Source organism: Dermacentor silvarum, chromosome 1, assembly GCF_013339745.2.
Source record: "Dermacentor silvarum isolate Dsil-2018 chromosome 1, BIME_Dsil_1.4, whole genome shotgun sequence".
NCBI lineage: Eukaryota > Metazoa > Arthropoda > Arachnida > Ixodida > Ixodidae > Dermacentor > Dermacentor silvarum.
The window spans coordinates 100,285,547-100,307,273 of NC_051154.1; the positions used below are offsets into that span (position 1 = coordinate 100,285,547).

At 42.8% G+C, this 21,727-nt stretch overlaps 2 protein-coding genes across 4 annotated transcripts in view; one reads left to right on the forward strand and one right to left on the reverse strand.

The window, feature by feature from the left end:
• LOC119433473 (putative sodium-coupled neutral amino acid transporter 7) overlaps positions 1-21,727 on the forward strand; it is a 531,279-nt gene that overhangs the window by 420,879 nt on the left and 88,673 nt on the right. The window lies entirely within an intron of this gene.
• Positions 1-21,727, reverse strand: part of LOC119433544 (protein Jumonji) — a 115,115-nt gene that overhangs the window by 78,371 nt on the left and 15,017 nt on the right. For 2 of the 3 annotated variants that reach the window (XM_037700801.2, XM_037700795.2), the window contains exons 5-11: positions 18,539-21,568; positions 14,625-14,695; positions 13,465-13,546; positions 13,232-13,357; positions 12,140-12,343; positions 668-751; positions 338-430 (exon numbers count right to left, since the gene is read on the reverse strand). In XM_037700801.2, the coding sequence (XP_037556729.1) occupies positions 338-430; positions 668-751; positions 12,140-12,343; positions 13,232-13,357; positions 13,465-13,546; positions 14,625-14,695; positions 18,539-21,568 (3,690 nt within the window). The remainder of the gene's footprint in view (positions 1-337; positions 431-667; positions 752-12,139; positions 12,344-13,231; positions 13,358-13,464; positions 13,547-14,624; positions 14,696-18,538; positions 21,569-21,727) is intronic. The other variant, XM_037700809.2, reaches the window with a different exon arrangement.

Consider the following 21,727-nt stretch of genomic DNA (forward strand, 5'->3'; position numbering starts at 1 on the left):
ACTTTTACTTACATTATTGTAATATGCGTGCTGACATTACTTATAAAAAGTTTATTACTAAAATATTGCTAATTAAAACCATATTTACATTCATAGCACAATTCTGGTGTCCACTGCTCCTATAAATTCAGGCCAGCAAAAATTAATCTTTTCTCTCAATTCTCAACTCGAGAAAATCTTCACTGAAACACTTCACACACGAGGGGGAAAAAAAATTATTTAGCCACAATCAGACAAGGTCAATTAATTTAACACCAAATGCACTTCACCTGTATTACACAATGAGTAAATATAAGAAAATGTTCACTATGCAACTAGCACAATATGATTCACGTACCTCTACTTCCTCTGTTGAAGGCTCATGCTTATACCACATTGACATTGTGTTGCGAGCTACTCTGGAGAACACACTTAACGACATGTTGCGGCCCTGAAAAAGAAAAAGAAAGAAAACATTTGCAACAAATGATGGTCCGGACATAGCTTTCCATTCATATCTGAAGTCTGAGATTTTAAAAAGTAGCATAGCATCAAATAGCAAGCAGTTTCTGGCAGCAATCTGTGCCCTCTGTCTTGTTTACAAGCCATTACGATGCACAATAAATCTTTACAAGAGGGTGAGTGACATGAAAGAGTGTGTGTCAGAGAAAGAGAGAGAGATTGGTGCCTTGCGTGTGTTGCTTTGGTCCGTCCATGCTGGCGGTTGCCTCATGCGTCCGTGCGAAGCACGACTGGCAAAGTGCCTCGATACCTTCACAAAGCAAGAGTAAACAAACATAACAAAATATAAGTGGCCTAAACTAACACAACAAAACAAATGAGATTAATTCATGCTTTGCATGCATCATCTCCACAAATATGCCTCTTATTCAGTCAGAATGCCAAGCAGAACAAATGCTTTGAAAACAAAATCTTTTTCATAAAATGAGTGCACATTTTTCTTCTCTCAGGGTTATTCACCAATGGGGCAAATCACACACACAGAAAAAGAATCATACTCAAATCCACTTCTAAAAAACAATGTACTGCACAATATAGCATCACCGCCAATAAATGCAATGGGTACCTATTCGTTAAAGTGCTCAAAAATCACCACTGGCAGTAACATATTTCAGAAAAACAAGATGGAAACTGCCACAGGCATGTCACTTTAAATGTGGTAAATGTCACATCACAGGTGCTTCGCAGGCCCAGACCTGCATGCTGTGACAATGTGCACATCATGGCTCTATCAATGGATTGTAAGAAGAGTGCTCTGACAGTGCATTGGATATGCGTCATTTCAAATTTCACCAGCACAGTTTTGTGCATGCAACTGCAATGCCCATAGTGCTGCTGAATTCACAACTGATCAGAGTTTCACATCATGCTGCATGTGTATGAAGGTTGGACATGTACTACCAGTGAGCTCATGTCGTGCTCGCAATGCAAGTGAAGCAGCTGAGATGGTGCAGGGTCATGGCCTTAGAGGATTGAACTCAATCATGAAGTCAATACACTTCCTGCTTTTGATTTATTATTTCAAAAAGTTTGAAATAATGACTACAAGTCGAAATACAAATTTTACATACTGCAGCACAAGTCAACTATCCTACCATACAGGTTACAATTTAATTTGATAAAATAGTGGATTATTAACTATAAATAAGAAAAAAAATGCCACAAAAAAATGGGGGAAAAATATTAATATAAAGTTATACTGTCATAAGTACATCAATTTCAGAATTATCCCGAACTTGTGAAAATGATGCAGTAGGAAACCTGATTATTGTGGAATTTAAAAGTGCACATTCACATTGCTGATACTGTCAGCAGTCCTACAAAATCATGCTCATGCATCTGCATGTAAGTTAGAAAATGTTTCACTGCAGGCAAACAGTTTGTGCAAGGGCATTCTATCACAAGTTGCACAAACAGCCCAATTGTCAAAAAGCAGGGCATGCACATGCACAAAGAGTGAATAAATAATAATTTTAAAAAATATATCCAAAAATAAACACAGAAATTTAAGCAGGATGTTTTTCTGGGAAAGTTGGTGCGTGATGACAGTGGGTAGTTCCAGCAGGCAGAGAAACGAGCACTTTTTCCACTTTTCTTTTTTTAAGTGCTCGTGTCCCTACCTGCTGTACACAAACTTAAGCTGTGCAATGGTACTGGAACAATAAAAAAAAAAAGAGTGAAAGATATGAACCAGCTGCCAATATCAACTGGTAAAGACCTTATCTGTGCACACGCAGATCAAAAAGAATGTTAGAAATCAAGCATAATGTCTCAGCTGTAGAAAAAAAAGTGTAGTTATTTAAGTTTGTGGACAGTCATTCTATTCACCCTTGTTCACATGTTCTGCAGCTGTAACTGGCCATCAGCCTATAATGTATAGAATGTTCCACAAATTACATCACTAAGAATACTAATAATCACTAAAGGGTATGATTAGTTTTCTTCAGCAAAACGTATAAGTTTATCTTTTAACTGCATTACGAGTGTCAGCAGCCGAACAGGAAAACAAAATAGAGGTCAGAAATTAATGTAATACAGTAGAACCCCGCTGATACGTTTTTCACGGGACCGTAAAAAAAAACCTAAGAGCCGGGAAACGCAAGAGCCGGGAAACAGGAAAAATTGAGAAATGGGAGTAGTGTTGAACTGCACACAATATTATTTTAATTATGTGTGAAAAAAAAGTCGTAGTTTCGCCCAACAGCTGAAGTATCGATTGCGATAGCAAATTAGTAGACAATTATACAAAGTAAGAATAGTAGTTTTATCGTCCGTACAAACTTGTAAACATTTGCTTCTTAACTATATTAACAAGCATGGTGTCAGCGCCCTGAGGCAAACATGAACACATCACACTCGATGAGCGCGGACACGCGCTGTCAAACGCTGGCGTGAGGAATTTAATTGCCGCTGCAGAAGCGAGCGAAGTGACCTTCGTGCTGTTCTCTATCGCTTTAACGCAAACTGAGCGCTGAGAACACACGCACAAAGCTAGGAGCCGCCGACGCACCTACACTGCGTAGACTCTGCCCCCAACGTAGATCGCTTTCAAAATACGGCGCGCGCGCCGCCATGCAGTACGCAGTTGATCAGAGCACAACGCTGCCCGCTATCCCTCCCCCCTCACTGGTGCCTCGGGCGTAACGGAAGAAGGCGCGCTTCCTCCCTGCTTTTCTTTCTTTCGCGTGTGAGATTTAGACGTGGTCGTCGGCTCCCCTCGCACGCTTTCACTCGCACATACAGCATACGGCGCGCGGCGACGGCGCTATCGCCCTTGGACTTTATACAGAACATCTATGAGCCAAAACCAAATTTAGGGCAGCAACGCGTCATAGACACCATCTTTAGCTAGCAACAACGGATCTCAAGGGCCATACTTTTGCTGGCGGAAACCGAAAATACGTCATAAGTGTCGCCCCCGGCACTTTGGGCGGCCAATGCCATCGTCAAGCAACCAAGCCAAGCGACATGAAAAGTCAAAATGGCCACTCGGGCCGGCGCGGGGTGGCAGCTCGCAACGTATGATGCGGAAACGGTCCCACAGTTGCGATGTAACAGCGGGGTTACCAATGCATTGGGTTCTATGGGAGCTGTGCCGGGACCGGCCGAAAACGATGTAACAGCTGGGAAAACGCAGCACCCGGGAACGTAACAGTGGGGTTCTACTGTATAGCAGTTATGTACAATATACCTGCAAATGTGTGATCATCATTGCTATTGTCTGCCTCATCACCAAATTGACACATTTAGTTTGTTTATTAGGTCAAATAATGTTGCAAAAAAGCATAGCATTTTTCCAAGAACAAACGCACAGATAAACCCTCCATAAATAGTACTAAACACTATCTGCTGCCGAATGTTGCGTATAAACAAAATTTTAGTGCAAATGATCACTGTTTAGCTGTATAAGTCTGGTTCCCTGAGCGATGAAACACGCTGTAGTATGCAATTTCACATGATTTATATAAAGTCCACTACGGCAGCAAAAAAAGTTGTCGTATTTTTGCTTCAGTTTTATGTTTGATTGTGCACAGTTGACAATGTGTATTGGCAAGCTTTGAAAATATTCGAATATGCAAATACAAACTATCAATATCATAAAACGCCTCTCTGGTTCCAGTGGACTTTTTTCACAGCTCCCATGCATCCGCCCTCTGGAGACAAGCCACTACAACATACAGCCGTTGCTTCAGTGCCCTTGAATGCTCTACTGCTTACAAAATTCTCAAGTTAACACTTCTGAACTGCAATGGTTAACTTAAACATTTAAGTCAAGAGGGTCTTCTGCAAATGTGTGCAAAATTTCAAGCAGAAATACTAGGCCATTTACTCACAACAATGTTTCTTAAATTTACTTCCCTACTTGAAGTAATATTTTAAAGGCCCTGACAGCCCCTTTGAAATTTCCTAAGATTCCCCCCAAAAAAACTAACTTTGAGGGGGCATTAAGCAAAAACGCCCATGTGCCATGCTTTCGATGCCATTAAATAGAACTACAGGTGGTAAAAAATTCACCGATGATTTCGATACTCCCTAATGCGAAATATAAGTGCAGCTCTATACGTGTTTTCATTTCGCTATATATGGCTGGCCAATCTGTCTCGTGCAGCATGTTCCAAACGGAGCGAAGTGTGGCGCGACTGCCTCACTAATAGGGAGATCGTGAGAGGCAGTGCGTGGTTGACGCGTGGGTGCGATTCACAGCAGCCGCCGCAGACAGACCCCTGCTTATGCAGCGCGTTGTGAACGGACGACGCGTAGAGTGCCTCAATGCATGCGCCCCAGCGAACGGAGCGGAGGCACGCTAACGACGTGTGCTACTCTGGCGCGATCTCGTAGCCATCGTCGCCATATTCCGTCTTGCGTGGCACTACGCTTCTCACGCTTTCGCCATACCCTCCTCCACTTTCTGCCTCATGGTTTCGTTGCACCCTCCTCCTCTGCTTTCCTCCTCGCTAACTTCACTCTCGCCGACTTTCATTGTCCGCTGCGCTACAGGTTTGCTCTCATCTTTTGCCGTGCTTGTTCGCTCAGTTACGAGGTACAACGCTGACACTTGCCACAGGAACGGGCGCCTAAGAGCTGCATTCTAAAATTATTCCGGAGACTACAGCGTTTCTCATAACCCACTGTGCAGTTTCAGGACAGTGAACCCTGGAATTTTCATTTTATAGTACTTTTAAAATTAATCCAGCATTTCTCTCTTAATGCACACTTTACTCCTAGTACAATGTTTAATCTTCATATTTCTAGTTGGCCCAAACACTTTAAACTTTGGCAACAACTTCCAATTTTATTGCATAACATTGCCTATCTTGGCCATGCCCAACATCCCCTTGAAACTTGCGCTACCTTGAATGGCTATCTGGATGAATTTTCATCAATGTTTGAGTGTTTTCCACTGAATCTAGTTGCAGCAACAGCTTTGCTGTAAAAAGCAGATATACCTTCCAAAAGAAAGATCTGTTTCAGAATCCAAATTAACACAAAATGCATTGCAGCAAACCACTTTAAAGTTAAAGGGTCAATAAAGGCAAATAAAAGGCCAACGGGGACTGTTAAAATACCGTTTCAGAAACTGCACAGAGCTTGTTTCGTGCCAAGAAAAACCTTGTTTAGGAGAAAATCGTATTTGAAGGTTCCGCATACCTCTAGCGCAATTCAAGAAACCCGTCCCCGAGTGGGGAGTGGTGACGATCCATACGCCATCCCCACCCTTTACTGCCGTCGATGAGTAAAACGGCGCATAAAATTCAGCGCTGTGCTTTTTTTCACAAAACGCAAAAGCCTGGCCAGAAACTGAGCCAAGGACGAGTTAACAGTTCAGAAGCAGAAAGGAAGGCAGAAGCAGAAAGGAGGCACGAGCCAAATCGTAAACACGATCTTCAAGGCTCGTCGCAATGGACTTCGTTGACAACCCTGGGAACGACACATTGGCTCATGACGCTGGGCTCAATTTCAACGATTTAAACTGAAGAAAAAAAAATCAATTATGGGGTTTTTAGTGCCAAACCCATCTGATTATGAGGCACGCCATAGTGGGGGGACTCTGAAATAACTTTGACCACCGTTCTTTAACGTGCACCTAAATCTAAGTACACGGGTGTGAGGAGCGTGGGAATCCCGTTGGGCATCTTACAACATCACATGGATGTGGCATTCTCCGCTACTTGTAGTTAGTGCGAGTTTCGCGAGCCAGCAAAACCAGTGCAGCCCTACGCAATAATAAAACTATTAAAACATGAATGCACGGGCAGCGCAGTCAAGCAAAAACAAAACCTTTCGACCGCCTGCATCGTTGTCAAGGCTGACGTCAACAGAATTGAATAGAAGTGGACAAGTAGCATTTTCTTCCATTTTATAATGATATGCTATGATCTTTTTATTATGAGTGGCCGAGTACTAGTGACAATTATAATGAACAGTTTCCACGCCATCAGGCTAGTACTTGAGTGTCCTAAGGAAGCCTCAAATGATGTCCTGCATTTACCTCAATTTCTCAATTACTAAAGCTCCGTTCACGATAATATTGATGCTTTAGGCGTTCTTGAGCATTAATCTATCATTTTAGCTTGACTTAATATTTGCCTTTCGTGTCCCTTAAAAATGTAAGGAATGTTCAACTTTGCTGTCTCCTACTGCACAAACCACTGTGTATGTAGAGCTGGTGGCAAAATCATATGCCTGCAGTGCTAGGCAGAGGCCACGCTTCATACAATTTATTATAACAGATTCTTTCTGTACTGGGCAAAAGGAATTTGGCAATAGAGACAGCATAACAAGAGTGACAATGAATGTTGCACTTGCATAGGCAGTGAATACAAAGCAAAGAAAGAAGCTTTGGCACACATGTAAAGATGGCGCTATAAGGACTGCAGAAAAAATCAATAGGCCTGCCACTTCCACAAGTGACGCTCAAGATAAGAGAAATGCTAAACAGCTGGCCAAAGAAATGGAGTGGGCACATGCAGCTCGAGTTGCGAAGAGTTTCAGAGAGGAGACCTGGATCATAGCTTGCAAAAACAGCACTGGTATAAGGGCACTGGCAAGGGCTGTTACTTGTGGTAGTTTGAACAGTTATGCTCAAAACCTCAACATGCAGAGTATGCTTAAAACCAATCTTTGTAAATAATCTTGGGAAATTTTGTAATCTGTACGATGCCGTGTGTTTCTCCACATTGTGATTTCCTTGATATAATAAAATTAGCTCAATCAACCCGAGTTTCACTCATCTCACTTGCTGACAGACAAATCCACTGACAAATGTGTAGTATTTTGTGACTCGTGGTTTATTAAACTGTTACAGTAATGTTGACTTGCTGAGACTCCACAGCACTAATATAATCAGCAACACAGTTAAAGCAGCAGCAGCAACAGAAACCTGGTTCCCTACTATGTTTTGACAAGTAGCTGCAAGACCAATAATCACAAGGCTAAACCACAAATGCTCAAGCATTACAAATAATTAATTCTAGCATTGTTTATTGTAACCAGTCCTGCTCTCTGAGCACCATCCTGTGGCGATCGCAGCTGACAATCGGAATTCCTTGGTCTCGCACCTCATCATCTGGGCTCGCAAACCAATGTGAATAGCTACGCCGGTTCAGTTGCCAGTTGCATAATTAGTCTGCTAGCCAAGCATGTGCTACACCTGATTACACCATATTGTCACAACCTGAATAGAGATTGTCCTTATTTTTTGTTAAGACAGACAATTTTCTGCAAGCCTTAGTCGCTGCTATTATGAATATAGAAAACCATTTCCAATTCAGCTCACAGTAATGTAGTAGGTCGAAAGTGAAAGTGACAGTGCTGCAATAGTCACAAAGGCAGACATAACAACAGGCACTGGCCACGCTCAGTGGCAAGTTATTCAATAGATCTTTCCAAAATATTATTTTGTCTATGCTTTGTTCTCCTGCCCTGATATGTTCATATAGTCTTTTCATGCTCCATATGCCATTTTAATCACCAACATTAGGCTGTAACAAGCAGCCACAAAGTGAAGGAAGAAAATGTGGTTGAATCCATTGTCGCAATTGAATTGACCCACAAATGTCATTGGCGCTGCATGTAGGCAAACAAATTAATGCCATGGTTTCTAGGCAGTGTACGTTTGCTTCAAGGGACCTACATTTACTATGCAACGATACCCCTTTCAGATGCAAACCCACTAATCTATTTCTGATGGTGCACACAATATAGTGAGGAGCCAGAAACAAGCAGATAAACAGCTCAGCAGGCAGACAACTTCTGTCGTGATGCTCCATGCAAGCATCCAGATAGGTGACATCAACAGTCCTTGCAGGATATGTCAGTGAGAGCTCAGGAGACACAGAATACGTCATGTTGATGATCAATGTCTCAAGATACTGCAGTTTGGAGCCAGTCATACACCATAGTCTTTGAACTCGTATTAACTCTTTTCGACAAATTTTGCCTGCAGGCAACACCCAAAAACAATTTTTTTTTTTTTTGCAGAGTTTCAGTTTTGAGTTTTTGGCTAAATGTCTTTGGCCAACATTGAATGATAGGCAGCAAGTGTCATTTGTTGGGTTACATCTGGAACAGAGGATGACAAAGAAGCAGTTTGATGCACGACTCCTCACTTTTGAAAGAAGAGAAAGACTGGTGCAGAGTCCCCACCAACAGTGATGTCACATAGTCAATGTAGGGAAAATGCTATGTACACCTGTTTCATATCCAACAAGAACTGTTGGTGCAAGCTCCACACAAAGCCATAGGTGGCTTGGGGCAAAGCTTGCTTTCAGTGTTCTGCCTGGTGTTGCCCACAAGCAACAAACATACTGTTGAAAAGGTTTCTGCAAATTACTATTTCTTTTTCATTGAATATCTTTATTATCAAAGTATTTCGCACATTTTAAGAAAAAATAAACATTTCTTTCAGGTATTTTTATGTCTCATCCTTATACTAGAGCTAAAACACATTCTTGGCAATGTTGACCACCAGAACTCAATCAAAAATGTACATAGAGGAATTAAACGACACATACATCTAGGGTTATAAATTTTGTGTCAGTACTCCTTAAAGCATTAGTAAAAAGTAGATTGCTGATTTTTATAGCTACCAAGCTTCCCCACTATCAAAGAGTGAAAAAGTGGTAGTGCATGAAAAACATCACACTTAAGAGGGTGACAAGGATAAATATACGGCTATATACACGCATGTACAGTAGATGTAGAAATAAAAGGACTAAAAAAAATTAAGATATGTTCCACCTATCACAAATGATGTATACAACTTATAGGTTCACTTCTGTTGCATGTCAGCGGGCAGCAAATTAACCTATCCCTGGATAAGTTTATACAGTCGAACCCAGATATATCGAACCCACATTAACGAATTATTGTGTATAACGAACAGCAGTAAAACTCCCTCGAAAGTTTTTGAATAAAATTGTTATTTTATACATCAAATTACCTATATCGAACATTTTTGTGATCCCTGTCAGATTCAAATCTCCGGGTTCGACTGTAAGTGTACTTTTGATGCATGTTGCTGGTAAAGGACATTGACCTAGCACAGATTACGACTCATGCATGGCTTGAGAATTAAAATGAGTGATGCATTCTGTGCCTACATCTGATTTGATGCTGAGTTCTTGGTTTCCTTTAAAATGCCACAATCAAAAGGTTTTCAGGTTTGGGTGACTTTACTACACCAGTGATGCTACTGCGGACTTCTGATTTGGAGCAAATTTTGGAGCATCAGAAATTTCATTTTGGAGCACTTTGGAGCAGGCAATTTGGCATTTGGGAGCAGCTTGGAGCAGCTGATTTTTCACATCCTGAAGTATTTCAAAAAAACGAGTGTACATGCGACACACACACACACACAAATTGATATCGTGTCATATATTGCTAGTTTTCCCAGATGTCATTCTGTATATCCATAAGCAGAAATGATGGACACATTGGCGGCATGCAGTTATTATAATCACATGTCATGCTGCGCTTCAAACAAGCGACAGTAGAACTCCGCTGTTACGTTCCCGGGCGCTGCGTCTTCCCGGCTGTTAAGCTCCCATAGTACCCAATGCATTGGTAGCACCGCTGTTGCGTCGCAAATGTGGGACCGTTCCCGCATCATGTGGCCTCTGGGCTGCTGTGCCTTTGTTCTGCGTTTTTCATGTTTGTATGGCATTCTTTACTGCTGCTCTACAAAGAGCATGGTGCCTGGGTTTCAAACCAAGTGAGGTGCAGAACTATGTGGGCATAAATATACAGTAGTTCTAGCGTTGTACCTGCAGACTGCCTCATTTATAGCAGTCTCTAGAGCAGTCAGTGAGGCATTGTTTTTTTTTTGGTAGAATCGACCATGTTACTGAATGAAGGCTCTCAGCAGCCTTCTGAATCATCTTCCATTGACATGGAGGTTAGGAGAGTCTCTGATAGATAGGCAGCAATGCAGCTGCTAGGTGCTTTCCAGCCTGTACTTTTGTATGATGCCTCACTTCTGCAGCCAGGTGTCTGTGCCAGCCCAAGTGGTCTAGTGAGCAGAGCTCATGATGAGGTTCTCTTTATGAAGGGGTGGTAGATAGGTATTGTTACGAGATATCGTGGCATTACGATAATAGAGTCGGCACACGATGCGCTAAGTCGCGGGTACGAGGTGCCGACGCGCGAAATGCCTGGTCGCGGGTCCAAATAATAGACGCTCTGTAATCGCGCAGTCGGAGGGCCCGACGCGCGAAATGCCTAGCCGCGGGCTCGAGGAGTCGACGCTCGAGTTGCCGACGCGCGAAGTGCCTAGCCGCGGGCTTGCGGAGGCGACGCTCGATTAGCTTAGTCGCGCCTTCCGAGGTGCCGATGCGCGAAATGCCTAGCCGCGGGCTCGAGGAGTTTACGCTCGCAGGGCCGACGCGCGTAGTGCCTAGCCGCGGGTACGAGGAGTCGAGACTCGCTGAGCGATGTGCCGACGCACGAAATGCGTAGCCGCGGGCTCGAGGAGTCGACGCTCGAGGTGCTTAGTCGCGCAGTCGGAGGCGCCGATGCACGAAATGTTTAGGCAAGGATCCGAGAAGCCAGCGCGCGATGTGCTTGATCGCCGAGTCGGAGACGCCTACGCGCGAAAGGCTTAGCCGCGTGACCGAGGATTCCGTGCCCGAAGCGAGGTCGCGAATCCGCGTCACCGATGCTCCGAATGCTTAGCCGCGGGTGAGACGTCTACAAAAAGCGGGATCGGCCACGCTGCTGCGATGTCCACGTAGCGCCCGCTCTAATACTAGTCGAGATTACGGAAACCGCCCAGAGCTCGCGAAGAGACCGCAACACGCGGTGCAGACGACGCCATCGCGAAGCGAGCACCGGACCAATGGCGAACCGCGCTGGAGTCACGTGGCAGGCGCGGGCAATCGGTGGCTCCGGCACGACCTTCAATCATTTGCTTTTTGTGTGCTTGTTTCTGTATGGAGGAGATAGCTGAAGCGGGAAATTTGAAGACGGAGAAATGCGCTTTCCAACGAGTCCAAGATGGCGGCGCTCGGCTGCGCCGTTCCGGAGATATCGTGGCTTGAAAAACGCCGTTTTTTCGCGATTTCCGCGAAATTTTTCGGCACCTTGGCTGATACAATTTTTTTAGAGCACTTCTACTTGGTTTTCAGCGATGATATTTCGGAATCAGATAAAATAAGAGTTACAGAAATTGAAAATGTGATTTTCAAAAAATCGATTTTTAGCCATTTTTCGCGATGCGAAAGCCGCCCCCCCCCCCCCCCCCCCCCTTAATCGGGACGCACGCGCTAGTGCTGTTTAGTCTCCTGTTCGCAACTAAGGCTAGCCTTATCATCGCGTTGCACGTTTTAATTCCCCGTTGGTGCAATTGTCGGCGATAGACGCCCCCCCAAATCCGAGGCTGTTTGGCGCAGTTAGGCGCAATTTTCGTCGATTGTATCAGGATGGCGCAGTAAATCCCATTTGGCGCACTTTGGCGCAGTTGGCGCAGGAGTGGAATCACTGCTACACTGAGCCAAGTAATCCACAACAAAAAGTACCTTCGTGGGGTTTTACGTGCCAAAACAAGTTCTGATAATGAGGCACACACAACAAAAAGTAAATGGTGCTTTCTCACGTAATAGGCAAAATGCATATTCTGCAGTGGTATGAACCCAAGCCCTACCTTTGCAACACACTCATTACTGAATTCCTCCTCCTCTTCTTCATCTGCTGATGTGGACGAGGGTTCACTGTCAGCAGCCATTTGACGCTCCCTGTCTGCCAACACTTGCCGTTCAATCGTCTTTTTCTCATCGGCCGACAAGAGGTCATAAGGAAGGACAAACTTGCAATAGGCGTCATCCACTTTTGACACTCTGTCTTGTGCCTGTCAGCCATTGATGAGCAGAGTTAGTACCTTATCTCTCAGAAACAATATAACAGGCCCAGGTGAAAAAATTAAACACACACACATGATTGATCCAGAAACTAATAAATTGCCTTGTTTTGTAGACATCTATAGTAACTAACCACCACTTTCTATCTAACGCATTGGCCAACACATTAAAGTTGGTAATGGACTTACAGCAGGCAAACGAGAGCACTATGTAAAAGTGGCCAAGAATGTCAACCTTTGCAAAAGCAAGAACACTCGGAAGTTATTCTGCCAGCTGGTTGCTTGCGCACGAATTATTTGTCATTTTTATTAGTGTTAAAAACTAAAAAGAGCAACTAACTATTCAATCTACTGCAATCACTAAACAAAAAAAAAAGAAACAAAAAAACATAGGTAGCTAGAAAGCAATAAATTGTCTAGACAACTCAGTGGGGACTGGTGAACTCATTAGTCCTCAGAGGCAAACAGGCGCTAATATTTCACTGATCATAAAGTGCATCATACATGATTTTAATTACATGCTGAACTGCACTAAATACAAACTACAACAATGAATTTTTTCGCTAAATAATGCAATTGATGCAGTAAACACCGATTGTTTTCCTGGGCCATATGATAACATGATGTTCAGATAACTCGGATATCACATTCCAGTCCCATGAAATCCCAGAATAATGAGGTTTTACTAATATATTTATCTTCATCCAGTTAATATTTTCAGTGGTAGCACATTCATCATAAAACTCTAGAAGGTGAGACTACTGACCACAAAAAAAGACAAGCCATATCCAGTACTGCACTTTAAGCTTCTAGATCATTTGTGGCCTTGACTGGAATTAATATGAGTCAGAAATAAGGCAGCTGTCAGCAAGGACTCACAGCTTTGGGTATATGCATGGCATCAGCTACCCTGTGCCATTTCTTTTTTTCCATCACCTGCTGTATACCACCAAAGTTCTGAACCGTGTGGTACAGATGAGAGAGGTCCAGTTCTATGCCACCAATCTGAAAGAACAGAAACAAAACAATTCAGGTTGGTTCTACAGCTGAACAGCCCGAAAGCAGTACAAAATGCAAACTATCCGAGATACGAAAAAAAAAAAAAAAATTACCAAAGGTGGCTGGTCATCAGTGATACCCTGGTTAGTGAAACAGCGCTTGATGCATGCCATGTGTTGCACATTTGGGCCCCACCTGGCAAAGGCAGCAAATGAAAAAAATAACTACACAAGCACTTACAGCTATGCACTATTGTTAAGCAATTGAGTCAGCCAGGTCACAACAACCTGTATACAAATCGAATAATTTAATGCTGTAGTTACCATCCTCTCAGACCTAGCCATAATTACCAAAACACCAAAGAGCAAGGTTCAAGCATCAAAACTAAATAATCTGCATGCAACAATGTATGCATTATCTCAACAAAAGAGTTACTTTTAATGAACCCAACTAATGCAAGAAAAGCCCCAACACTATTTTGTTCATTTATGTATGCACATGGTTCATTGTGACACACCATTCTACAGTATACCCATAAGCAATTATGCCTTTTATTAGGCGTTGCAGGTTATTTGAACGAATGAATGAATCGCATCTTCACACATATACTATCCACATCAATAGATTACAGGGTGCATGATCTGAGAAGAAGCTGAATATATCAGCACCCTGGGCACGTCGCTTGGTATTTGGATCGATTACCAGCCCAAACTGGTATAGTATGTGCGACCAACATAGTGTGGTACATTTATACTTGCTTCAGGCACGAACTGTTAAGAAATTCAAATTTTTCACAGAACCTACGCTCCGAAAATATTTTTAGCCGACTATAACACTAAAACAGCTTCCACATTTACAAGTCTCATGATACAACTGAGGCTCAGTCAAATGCAAGTTCCTACTATTAGAACATTAAAGCTGTCAGGCTTCTTGCAACAAGAATCACCAGTTAATTTAAGTAGTAGGAGGTAACACTTGTACAAGTGACAAGGGCCAAAGGATTCACCTTGATGCATGCACAATGCCAATGGCTACCAGTGAAAAAAGGCGCAAAGAAATTCACATCCATCCAAAGTCACCTGACTTGCCATGGAACTTGTGACCACAGCATACAACTTTAGTTTCCAGTGCACTTTAAGTGGCACAAACTAAACAAACGTTTACCAAGGCACTAGACTTCGAAACCTCCAATCTGTTGCCTGGTTACATGCAGTTATTCTCAGTCCTATGCTCTAGTTTGCAATTACATTAAGAAATAGTATTAAACAGTTACCTTGAAAGCATTTTGTGAATGTACTGATTGTAAGCTGTAAATCTCATGTCATCGAACACCTTGCATTCAGGCTGAAAAAAAAGAAAAAAAGAAATGGTGCTATTATGCAAGCAGCAGAGAATTGAGAAAAGAAGCATTGTACAACACAAGATTCAAATTTTGCTCTTACATGTTAATGCGAAGAAATTGGATATAAACAGAACAAACACCAACATTGAGCCACTGAAACATGCAAATAATTCTGTACCCAAAAATTTTCTTATTAAGCATTGCACTGAAATTCAGCTAACTCAAACACTACAAACATGAGAAAAAAAAGAAGAAAGAAAACACTAGGCCACATATGAGATGGATAAAAATTACACATTTGGCCTACATGAAATCTGTGCATACAAAACGGCCTTCATGTAATGACCGGGACCCTGCACCACTTTTCAGATGCCAAATGATTGCACAGCCAGGCTGTGGCAGTGCTAAAATTCTGTGAAGAGGTAAACAAAAAAACTATAATAGTGAACATGTCTAAATGAAAATGAACTTGAAAATAGACATGAAAATAGTGAGCATTTGGAGCAATACCATTTCAATATAAATTTAAAATGATGACAAGGGTGCTCATGACAAACTTCATGATTAATTGCCGCAATTGTGGAAATGAAGCCAGCCAGTACGTATTGTAAAGCAGGTTCATTAAGCAAGAATGCTAAGACTAACAGCAATTTGTAGATATGAATACCCTAAATATGCTATAAAGTATGTTTGCATTTCGCACATTTTCCCAAAAAGCCGTTCTTACATACTCTCGGACAGAACTATGTGTAATAACTATGTATTGTGCAGTGCATACTAGGGATGAACATCTTCAATGTAGTGCTAGCCTAACGATACAACTGAGGCTCAGTCAAATGCAACTTTTCCCTGTTTGGATATTAAAGCTGTCAGGCTTCTCGAAAAAAGCATCACCAGTTCATTTAAGTATCAGGATTCCTATTAAGTTGATGTGTCTTGATCCCCGATTTACAATTTTATGTGGTTTAACCTCAAAACAATGAAGTTGTAGAAATCTGCGTTAACTTTTTAACACAGTTAAACCTGAATATAATGAACTTAAATATAACGAAATTCTCTATATAACAAGGTATTCGACTTTTTATAACTTCTTGTCCATAAAACACCATGTATTTTGACCTCAATATAATGTGTGTTTATACACAATATAAATATAACGAAATTTCAGTGCCGCCTTGAAAGAATACCGAGACAAAAAATAGAAACTTCCACAGACACGCAGATGGTCGAATGGTTTAATTACGTGCGGCTGCTTGTGAACGCACCTCTCAAATTGCACTGCAACCAAGAACGACCGCCGAAGTGGGGGCAGGTTGGCACCAGTCTCCTTTTCTAGCGCGGCTGTGGCAGCGTATGGCTGTCAGCGTGGCGGAGCACATACGCAGCCCGCACACCCTATTTTAGAGGTAATCTGCCGCGTGTGCATATTTTGAACGAACTGAGATGGTGTGGCAATGTGCACTGTCTGCCTGCGCATTTAGTGCTGGAGGTTGCGCAATCTCGAGTTTCATAGACGCGGTGAAGCAAGAGGCAGACGAACTATTCACTCCTCGATGCCGACGCTTTTCATGATAGTGTCTTTCCACTTTGGGTGACACTATCAGTGATGGGGGTGGAGTGGACACAAAAGGATGGCTGGCTTCGCTTCATACTGCCGATGTGACGATATCATTGACACAGTATAAACCGTATCTTTTATCACCCAATCTCAAATTCAACAAAAAAAAAAATTTTTTTTTCAAATTTGCCTTTTCCGATTGCCCAATAATTTGAAAAATATTGCAGCCCCTTCTGTGCAAAAAAAAAATTCTATCTAAATTCTATTTAAATGAAAGGTTGAATTTCAATATAACAAAGTTTCAATAAACGAAGCAATTTTACCAACTTCATTTTATTGAGATTTAGCTGTGTAAAAATTCCATTACGTGAAAATATGATGCATTTAAAAATAAACGTGGCCTAAGGTTACTATTACCTAGACCTCTCTTGTATACCTTTAAATAGGAACCTAACCAATTCTGGGGGTATTCCATTGTTATAGCAGTTCTGCTTCACTAGTTTAAATTAAGAGATCATTGCATTTATTCCCACATTTCCTTTTGCATCCATTATGCACAAATTGTCATTGTTTCCCACACCATTTCATAATTCTTCAAATATACACACCTGCAGATGAAGTTCGCTCAAATCTAGCATCAAATTTTGTCAAATTAGAATGCTTGCATTTAATGAGTGAAAAAAAGCAGGAGTCATATCTTGATTACTCTTTAAAACCATCTCTAACTGTAAACCAACCAGTAATCAGTAAACCACATTTTATCAAGCACAACTTACGAACAGTAAAAATTTTAATGAAGTGCACAGCACAGTTCTAAAGAAAACATGGTAAGCTATATGGGGTTTTACAGAATTTTTAAAAATCACTTGTGGCAGATAGCCATTCCTTGAGCAGGTATATTAAAGAGGCGGACATTGCTTGCAAAAGAAATCAAAACACACAATCAACTAATTGACGATAATTCACTAATTAACTTCTTATTTATTTACAACACGTATTGCAATTTACAAATTGTAGCTGGTTAGTTTGCAAAGCATATCCACTAGGAACAAATTTCGAGGATGGCACGGGTTGTTGAAATATGCGCCATCAAACTCTTGGTAAAAATGCACTATTATTCCACTTACTTAAAGGGGCCCCGAACCACCCCTCAGGATTGGGGCAATACCATAGTCCACAGGTAGCATACGCTGCTGTGAACATCTCAGCCAAGTTTTGCTGTCGTACGCCGTGCGTGGAGCTCGCAAGCAGAGCGTGAAGTCACCTTTCTCTCAAACGCTCTCGTTTCAATTCGTTTCAACAGAAGCCATGATCCTCACTCTTTTCTGTGTGGTTTATTTCGCAATAGAGCACATTCCAATACGCGGCTGCTATTGGTCGCTGCAGTCGCGGCCACCACCGCGGCCACCACGAGTCCACTGGCTAAGCGCACTGTGGCTCGCTAAGAATAACCGCGTTTGGTATAGTTTAGCACGTCGTAGGCACCAAAACCGGAAGTCATGGCATCTACGTTAACATCCAAAATGAAATTTGAACTGCGCACCACGGTGACATTCTGAAGACCAAGCGTTGTGGCCCCGCCCCACTCCGCCGTAGCCTTCACAATGCAAGGAATTAGGAGGCCGTTTGATTGCCAATAACTCCACTTCTGCTGAACGTATTAAAGTACTTTTTGCGGCAAAGTATTTCTGAAAAAGCATATTTTGACTTCAAATGTGTTTCTACACTACGATAAAAAGTGGTTCAGGGCCCCTTTAACAAAACACTCTTATGCACGGAAGCACAAAAGTAGCGGGAATGCCTATGTATTTCGTCGCACTGGCAATGAATACCTCGAAACTGGTAGCATTCTAAAAATTCATTCAAGTGTATACGCCTAGCAAGTTCACGATCTACAATTTGTAAATTGCAATATGTGTCTAAAGTAATTAATTAAAAAGCTATTAGTGCATTCCCATTAATTAGTTGAATATGTCTTGATTTTTTCAGCAAGTATTGTCCGCCCCTTTGAATATTTCAGCTCAAGGAATGGAATTATGCTATCTGCCACAAGTGATTTTTAAAAGTTCCCTAAAACTTAAAAATGATCACCCGGTATAATACAAGAGGCCGATTTATTCAAGCACTTCACATAAATCACACCATTAGGTAAATATGACATGTAAAATTGAACTGTTCCTAGTGTCGATGCAGCTAGCTGTGTTAATATCAGCTAAGAGAACATTTTTTTTTACTGCCATAACAACAAATTTTAAGACAGCATAACAGACCAGGCTAGAAATCCTACCTGGAAAGAGGGTGGCAAGACAATTTTACAGATGCCAAACTTCTCTGCTTCTGGTCTTATCTTGGTAATGTAGCTAATAGGATCCCGCATTTCATCTGCTGTGGGCCTGTATGTAGGAGCAGCCACAAGGCACGCTGGGTCAATCACACTTGGAAATTTCTTGCTGTCCAAGGGTGTTAGTTTGGCCCTCCTGGTCTCGTCTGAGGCTGCTTTGCCTCTCTTAGAAGGTCCCGATTTAGTAAAAGTGAATGCCATTTTGGCAGAACAATGTTTGGGAGCCCTTGCAATGCCCATCCTTCGATCACCTCCACTCACATCGCCAGCCCTTGCATCACTTGCTCTCACACTGCTTGTCCTCACATCAGTTGCTTCCACATCACTTGCCCTCAAATTGCTTGCCTTTGTATCACTTGTCCTTGCATCACTCATGATATTTGCCCTGACGCTTGCTCTTGCAACACTGGACCTCACAGCACTAGCTCTCACAGCTCTTGCCGTTGCAACACTTGACCTTGCCACCCTTGCTCGTGCAGCACTTGCTCGTGCAGCACTTGCCTTTGCAACACTTGCTCTCACAAAACTTGTCCTTGCAACAGTTGCCCTTGCAGCACTTGCTCTTGCAACACTTGCTCTTGCAACGCTTGCCCGTGATCCAAGTGTTGGATTGAGTGAGCCATGCCTTTGCACTGGCGCATCAACTGTGGTCCTCTTGGCTGCACCAGATATATGACACCCTTTCATTTCAGGCACAGCCTTTGCCACTCCCAACTTAGAACTGGGAGCATGGATAGATAAGGAAGTATGAGTTTGCATAGAACTGGTGCTCGCATCGACTTCTAATGCTGGGTCTCCACTTGTATGGTCTGCTCTTGTATCTAGCACTGTCGAGCAATTTAGAGGAGGTGCAAGCTTTTGCACTGGTGATGCAGGTTTTGATTTTGGTGATGCAGGCAATGACTTCTCTATTTCAGGGCCGAGTTCTTCGGCTGCTACACTGTTTGATTCTGAAGTAGTAAAGGAGAGCCTCCTTGCAGTTGGTGGCAGTGCCTGAAGACCTGCATCATTGCTTATCCTGTCTGGGTTACATATGCCCGTCTGTGTTGCAACAGACACCTCCTCTGGCGTCATGACAACTTCCTCAGGTGTTGAGGCTGCAAGCAGAGCCATTCCTTCATCACTCGTGTTTGTCGACGCATCAATTTTAGATGGTGTATCATCCCGTTTCAGAAGATTCAAACCTCCTTCAAAAGATGCTGACCGACCATCTTGAGTGCTAAGAAGCATGGCACCGGTAACATTTTCGTCAAAAGCACCAGAGAACTCACTTGTCATTAAACTCTGAATTTCCTGTGCACTACCAAAACTCAAGCGACATGACATAACCTGAGAGATTTCACCTGCAAGGGCATCTAAGGCCTCCACACCTCCCGACATTGATTCCAGATCGTCAAAGTGTGCTCTAGTATCAAGAGGGTCTCCTGCAGCATCTGCAATGGTTTCTGACAGAGATGACGGCGATGGCTCTGAAAAACGCTCAGATGACAGGGTTGTCTTGAACAATTTTGATTTATCAACTTCAGGGGGCTTGCTCTTGTTTTTTGCAGATGCTGCTTTTCTGCGTGAAAGCATTCCAGGAGCTGGCAAGCACAAAACTCCATATCTTTGAGCAGAACCAGATTTATTCTGCTGTGAATTAGAATCTTCTTCTGTTGCCTTATCTGCCAACCCAGCTTTCTTCTCAGACAGGCGCCCAGCCATTCTGATAAGAGGTTCATCATCACTGTCAGAGAACACACGATTTGACACAGTGGTGCTAGTGCTACCTTCTGTTCTACGTCTCTTTGCAACAGTGGTCTTCTGTGCTTCTTCAGACACTTCAATAGCTGCTTTACGAGTTTGACGTGCACACTGTGCAGCAGAAGCCTCACTCCTCTGTCTCAAGCTTCGTGTATCCTTCAAACACTCACTTGAGCTCCTACGAGAGGATCGTTTTACCATGCTGTCATTTTGCCTGAATAAGGTGCCCTTTTTAATCTTCTGCTCCACTGCTACTGAGCTCGCTCTAGCTGAGACTGGCACTAACTCACTGCACTTTGCCAAAGCAGCTTTTGATTTAGCAAACCTGGCAGCAAGATCATCCACTTTATTTTTTAAAACTGTACCACCAAAGCGACCTGCTCCACGTTTGGTTGGTAGGGGCAGAACAAGCGGATATTCCTTTACAGGACCAAGGCTACGTGTTTTGCGTCTGAACATTGCACATCTGGTAGCCTTGCGAGCTTTTGATGAAGGTTGCATTCTTGTTGTGGCACGACTAAGCAGCTTCCTAGCAATAACAGAAGTTGTTGGCTTCTTCTTAGATGTTGATGCTGAAGCAGAAACTTTGCCCTTTGGCTTCTGTGATGTGTTAAGAGTCTTACTTCCTGTAGCTCGTAACCTTGGCTGAACAGTGATGACAGGGGACCCTGGAGGGGACAATGGGGACAGGTCTTTTTCGCTCTCCGATTCATAGTCTACAATTGGTGGAACCATTTTGGCTTTGCGTAAATGTGGTGTAATCCCAACAGAGCGCCTACGTGTAACAACACCAGTTCCTGTATTGGCCACGATGGGCAATCGTAGGCCTGCTGCAATGCGTGGGTGAAGGCGCGTCAGCTGGACACTCAGCTGCCTTTTGAGCACCAATCGGCTCTTAGCAGCCATATCCTCATCTTTCGATGGCATAGTGTGTCGACTTAATGACACACTGGTTGACTGTTCCCTTGGCTTCACGCATGAAGTTTTTACTGCTCCTTTTGAACCCGAGTGAGATGCTTCATGGGTGGCTTGCGACCTGAGAGCATGTCCTCCTCCAAGACTCAAAGCTGATGGCTTTCTAGATGGTGCAGACCGCTGTGCAATCCTCCGTTGTTTGTACTTTTCTTGCAGTGCTGTCAAGTTTGCACTTGGCTTGCCATGACTCCTTGAAATGCTGCCAGCTTTGTACGTTTCCTTCAATTTTTCAGGTGCAACCTTCCTCTTGTCTACTTTCTGAAAATAGGCAAAGAAAAAAGAAAAAAACTGTATAAGCATGCTTCAACTTTTTGAAATCGATGGTTTGATGATATCTGTCTGGTCAGGTAGTAAATTCATGTGAAAAAGAAATAAAAGGATGGTGACCAAAAAGGTGTCTTTACAAAGCGCATTAGG